General features: G+C 52.1%; 1 protein-coding gene across 2 annotated transcripts; it reads right to left on the bottom strand.

Moving 5' to 3' along the window:
* Positions 1–899: 899 nt before the first annotated feature.
* LOC136458626 (uncharacterized) lies at positions 900–4,606 on the bottom strand. Of its 2 annotated transcripts, XM_066458563.1 has the most exons (5): positions 3,512–4,606; positions 2,352–3,432; positions 2,083–2,281; positions 1,862–2,008; positions 900–1,776 (listed from the first exon to the last, which is right to left on the bottom strand). In XM_066458563.1, the coding sequence occupies exons 2-5, from the start codon at positions 2,907–2,909 to the stop codon at positions 1,718–1,720; spliced, it is 963 nt and encodes a 320-aa protein (XP_066314660.1). In that variant the 5' UTR covers positions 2,910–3,432; positions 3,512–4,606; the 3' UTR covers positions 900–1,717. The 2 variants fall into 2 exon arrangements, with proteins under 2 accessions (XP_066314660.1, XP_066314659.1); XM_066458562.1 differs by lacking the exons at positions 900–1,776; positions 1,862–2,008; positions 2,083–2,281 and having other exon boundaries at positions 2,638–3,432.
* Between the last annotated feature and the right edge of the window lie 1,000 nt (positions 4,607–5,606).

Here is a 5,606-nt window from a genome sequence, read left to right as displayed (position 1 = left end):
AGTTGTAAAATACGTCTCGGTGGCGCATCCTAGAGCTAATGGACAAGTCGAGCGGGCAAATGGCATGATCTTGGACGCATTGAAAAAGAGGATGTACAGAGAAAACGATAAAGCTCCTGGAAGATGGCTCAAGGAGTTACCAGCCGTTGTCTGGGGCCTCCGAACTCAGCCCAGTCGTAACACTGGCGTCTCACCATACTTTATGGTTTACGGCGCTGAAGCAGTCCTCCCACCAGATATAGCTTTCCGATCAGCACGGGTAGAGAACTTCGACGAAGGCAAGGTCGACGAAGTACGGGAGCTAGAAGTCAACAGCGCAGAAGAGAAAAGGCTTGATTCTTGCGTACGCACGGCCAAGTACCTTGCTGTTTTGCGCAGGTACTACAACAAGAATGTTAAAGAACGTTTCTTCGTGGTCGGGGACTTAGTCTTGAAGTGGAAGACGAACCAGGCTGGTGTCCACAAACTCGCAACCCCATGGGAGGGACCCTTCATGATCAAGGAAGTCACACGTCCAACGTCTTACAGGTTAGCTCATCTAGACGGCACAGACGTACCGAACTCATGGCACATCGACAAGCTTAGACGCTTCTATGCTTAATTACTGAGATATGTACTCTACTTGTATTTTCGATTTACTTTACTAAAGCAACTATGATTTCTCCGACCACTCTAATGTGTCACTCCAAATTTTATGGTTATTCTAACTTAAGCCAGTACAAACCGACCACCACTCCTTCTACGGTTTTCGGAGCAGGTCCTGTCTCCGGTTCCTCCCAACACGTGCACGGGATCCGCTCTCTACGTTGCGGGTGATCGGCAGGTCCCCCCTGGTTTGGCTTGTCTGCGTTCACGTGTGCACAGGTCATAGTACCTCATACTCTGACCACATGCCAGACTAGGGCCGCACAAACTTTTCAGGATGACGTGTCGAGCAAAACGGTACAACTAAACAGAACGTTAACACGTTCCCACTTAGTTACACCAACACAGAATCTCAAGCTTAAAGTACGTTTTGTATAAAACAAACAAGCTTATAATGATATACAGTTACGTTATTACAAGCTTGCCTGAAAAGGCTCAAGTTTACAATAACACAACTATGTCCTCCTTCTACAGCTTTAAGCCTATTACATTGGCTGGTCGGGGCGCCTGGCATTTACTGCTTGCCGCCTCTGATACCCTACTCGAGTCTCAGGGACTCTGGGGCTAGTCAAGCTGAAGGGGATGGCCCCGCCGGTGCCTGGCTGGTCGAGACCGCAGGCTCCGTTGGTTGGCTTGTAGCTGATGGCATTTCCAGCTGGCTTGTCGATGGCATACCCTGCACAGGTGCTGTCCCACCTCCGCACAGGTTAATATCGCCAATTATCTTTGACGACAAGTCCAGCTGGGCCGTCCGAAGCTCTTCGGCCTGGTCTGGGTCTATCTCCTTCGGGTACCCAGCCTCCAAGCGTTTGAGATCGATCAGGGGGTAGTGAGCACGAACCATGCTTAGCACATGGGCACCCGTGTACTCACCCGCCTCCTTCACAAAGTCTTGGAACCATCCCCATGCTTGCTTGCATCTCTCGACCAGTCCGAGCTGAGGTGTCCTTAGCTCTTCCTCTGTGAGCGCCGGGTCGATAAGGTCGAGGACGGGCACAATGCCAGTTGCCATTTCTTGGCACCGCTTGCTCCACGTGTCCCGCTCCTCGGAGGCCTTAAGGCATTGTGCTTTCTAGTCGTCGCGCTCCTTGATCACGGCCTCAAGGTGCCTCTTGGCATTGACTTTCAAAACTGAAAACAGTACAAGACATCAAACGTGATGACACGACAAGGCGATGCGGGCAATTTAACGAGAAAGGTGGTCTGGAGTGCTTACTTTTCAGGTCGTCCTTCATTCTGTTAGTGTGGTCTTGGAGTTCCGACTGGCGGCGTGCCAATTTCTCGTTGTCCTCCTTCAGGCGACCACATTCTGCAAACGCACGGCTGTTCTCCCCCTGGAGGCGGGTCACTTCAGCTTCTAAACCTGCATTACAGCTATTACTGTCAAGAACAAAACAACACAAGTCCAGCACTTGCTATGATACGGTGAACACTTACCTGTTTTCTCCTGCTCTTTGTTTTTGAGCTGGCCGACCAGGTTTTGGTTCTGTGCTTCTCGGTTTGTCCTCTCCTGGTCGGTGGCTTCAAGTTGGCGCCGTAGGCGTTCCACTTCAGCCGTCAGCTCCTTATTGGTCTTCATGATTACTTCTATCTGGTCGAAGCACCTTTTTCGGTACCTTGCAGTTTTCATCACGTCCTGCATACAGACAAGCTATGTCAGACAGTTTCGACTACACAACAGGTTTAAGGACTAAAGCCAAATATACCTGGACTTCAGTCACCAGGCATTTGGCCGCTCGTTCAACTCTTAAGGTTTCCTCGGCCTCTGGGATCTCCTCGTGCATGACCCATTCGTCGTTCCGATAGCGCGACACATATACATGTTGTCGTCTATCTTGGGGACGGCCCAGGACTTCTTCCACTTCATCCTCTTCAGCCTCCAGTTCGGGAGGCGGCGGTGGTCCGGAGTTTGCAGACTCCACGACCACCAGGGCTTTCCCACGAGCCGACGCGTCGGCACCCTTGTTCTGGGCAACTTCTGGCTGTTGCTCCTCGGCCAGATCCAGCTCCCGTGGCGCTGTGGTATCCGCCTCATCAGGGTTTGTGCTCGGAGCACTTGTATTCTGCTCGGGGACTGGCGTCTGGTCGTCCGCCTGCTGAGGCCCGGGCAGAGTCCCTGCCATGGGCTGCTCCTCCACGGCCGGTTGCTGTGCAGTTTGTCCTGCCGTTTTTGGAGAGGACGTTCTGCACCCAGTTAGCTGGTCGGGGCTTTCGGTGGACGCGGATCTAATACATTCAGAGACAAATTCAGAAGACAATAGCATCCACTGCAAAATGCAAAGCTTACATCAAAAATATATATACTTACAGTTTTGACTTGCGGAAGGATGTGGCGAAAGAACGCCTCCTCGACCGCCCCTGCTCTGCCTGCTCGGCAGTTTCCACCGGGACTTGTTCAACCTCCGGTACGGGCGTCGGAGGATGATGCGGCATGTTCTCTTCGTTTGTGCTCTGTGTTGCTGTGATCGGTGCTGTGACCACTGCCGGCACAGAGGAGCCACCCTGCTCCGACGGCCCCACCTGCCTTCTCCTCTTTCGGGGGACGAGCCGGAAGATGTCCGCATCCTCTGCTTCGTCGTCCGACTGGGAGATGATGGCTTGGCGTCGTTTGCTGGCAGTCGGACGCTTGCCGGCGGCTCTGGTCGAGGCGTCCTCTACGGTCTCGAGTATCGCCCAGTGAACGCCGTCGGTCCTGGCGCTGGTCTGGGCGGTTGGCCCAGTAGCTTGCGGCCACTCTACACCGGGGGGAGGCGACACAAACACTCCTGCCCGGTCACGGCCATTATACTGAGACACAAAATGAAGGAAAAGACAGTTATTTTCTTGATACAACATGACTTTACAGTTAAAAGGGGGTGTCATTTACCTTTGGGGGAGGGCGAGCCAGCTTGAAGGCGTGTTCAATGGCGTTCAGTGCAACATAACTGGGATCGGCCAGGTTGAATAGCTCTCCAATCCTGGCCTTGATCTCCATTTTGTCGAGCGGCTCCTTTCTGGTCCTCGTCGGATCAGCGCCTCCTTGGTACTCGAAGCCAGGGTGAATCCTTTTCTGGCAAGGCTGAATTCTTCGGCTGATGAAGTTGCCGACAACACTCGGGCCATCAAGCCTTCCCCACGGGATCATCCCGAGCAGTTCGGCGATCTGCTCCAAGTTGTCGGGCCTCTCCGACCAACTGCCTTTCTTCTCTGGAATCAAGCCCACATCGCACAGAGTGATGGTGTTCGGCTCTTCACGGATGTAGAACCACTTCTTGTACCACTCGTCCAACGAGGTGTTCCAGGGGCAGTGCAGGTATTGAGCCTTCATGCCGTCGCGCAGGTTCAGGTAAACGCCTCCGGCGATCTTCGAGCCACCGCTCCCTTTCTTCCGAAGACAGAATAGGTGGCGAAAGAGGTCGAAATGGGGCTGGAAGCCGCCATAAGCCTCGCAGAGATGGATGAAGGTGGATACAAGAAGAATCGAGTTGGGATGCAGATTGCAAATCCCAATCTCGTAGTACAAACAGAGACCCTGAAGGAAAGGGTGCACTGGAATCCCAAAACCCCTTTTGAAGAAATCTTCAAAGACCACAATCTCACCTGGTTGTGGATCGGGGAAGCTTTCTCCTTCCGGTGCACGCCATCCCGCAAGTGCCTTGTTGTGGAGCACTCCCATGGCGACGAGGTCCTCGATGGTCTGCTCGTTGCTCCGCGACTTCCACCATTCCTTCGCCATGACCCCGCCTTTCTTCTGTGCGTCTCTCTTCGCCATTAGTTCGTCCTTACGAAGTGGGTGGATGCGGGAGACCGAGGGGATTGGTGATGATTTTTGGGGAATAGGGTTCGGCAGGAGGAAGAAGAAGGTTGCGGCGGCGGATGACAATGGGGAATGGTATGAGTAACTTACCAGATCTGCATTATATAAAACAAAGATCACCGTCGTTTCGTCAGCCCGAGAATATTGGGAGTCGTGCGCACGCGCCGCAGACGGTTGTTCACACAACCTCGAAATCGGCGCCAATAAACGCACTCCTTCGTTAACAGTGTACGCGCCTCTTCGTTGATGGTGTAAGGGGGCCCACACTGACACACCTCAATACAGGTGTCAACCGACTGTTTAAAAAAAAAAAAAAAAGAAGATAAAGAGAAGACAGAATGACGTACTATACTTATTTACTTTTTTGACCAGACGTGTCAGACTGGACTTGGCAGAGAATAGAGAGAAGTACACAAAATAATAGTACAAGCAGCGCAAGTGATCGCGGACTGCCCAGACCACTAATGTGCTCGGGGACTGCCCAGACCACTAACGTGCTCGGGGACTGCACAGACCACTACTGTGCTTGGATGCTGCCCAGGCCATTTTTGTGCTCGGGGATACCTCCGACCACGGCTGTGCTCGGGGACTGCCCCGACCACTGCTTGCATAATGGTTCTCCTTGGCTACATGTGATCTGTACTCACATACAGCTAAGAGACTTTTCTTTTAGACCTTGCTACAAGGCTCATACTTTGCCTTCCAGCAAGCTCGGGGACTAAGTGGGCACACTTCACCTTGCGGTGAACGTGTTTGTTTAAATTGACCCCTGTGTTTGAATGATTATGAGGATTATTAGTATGCTCGGGGACTGCCCCGACCACTGTTTGAATAGTGGTTCTCGTTGGCTACATGTGGTTTGTACTCACATACAGCTAAGAGACTTTTCTTTAAGACCTTGCTACAAGGCTCATACTTTGCCTTCCAGCAAGCTCGGGGACTAAGTGGGCACACTTCACCTTGCGGTGAACGTGTTTGTTTTTCGACCCCTACACTTCTGATGTTTCAGGATGCTATACTTCAAGACCACTTACATTTCTTTTCAGAAATACAAGTGGGCACACTTCTCAGGACAGAAATCTTTTTCTTTTTTCTTAAGAGCACCATGCATTCTTCGGACAACCTACTTCTCCGGTGATGACGGTGGTCGGAGGCGTCAAGAATT

Source organism: Miscanthus floridulus, chromosome 6, assembly GCF_019320115.1.
Source record: "Miscanthus floridulus cultivar M001 chromosome 6, ASM1932011v1, whole genome shotgun sequence".
Lineage (NCBI taxonomy): Eukaryota > Viridiplantae > Streptophyta > Magnoliopsida > Poales > Poaceae > Miscanthus > Miscanthus floridulus.
The sequence above is the reverse complement of the archived record's forward strand: the minus strand, read 5'-3'. Positions and strand labels throughout refer to the sequence as shown.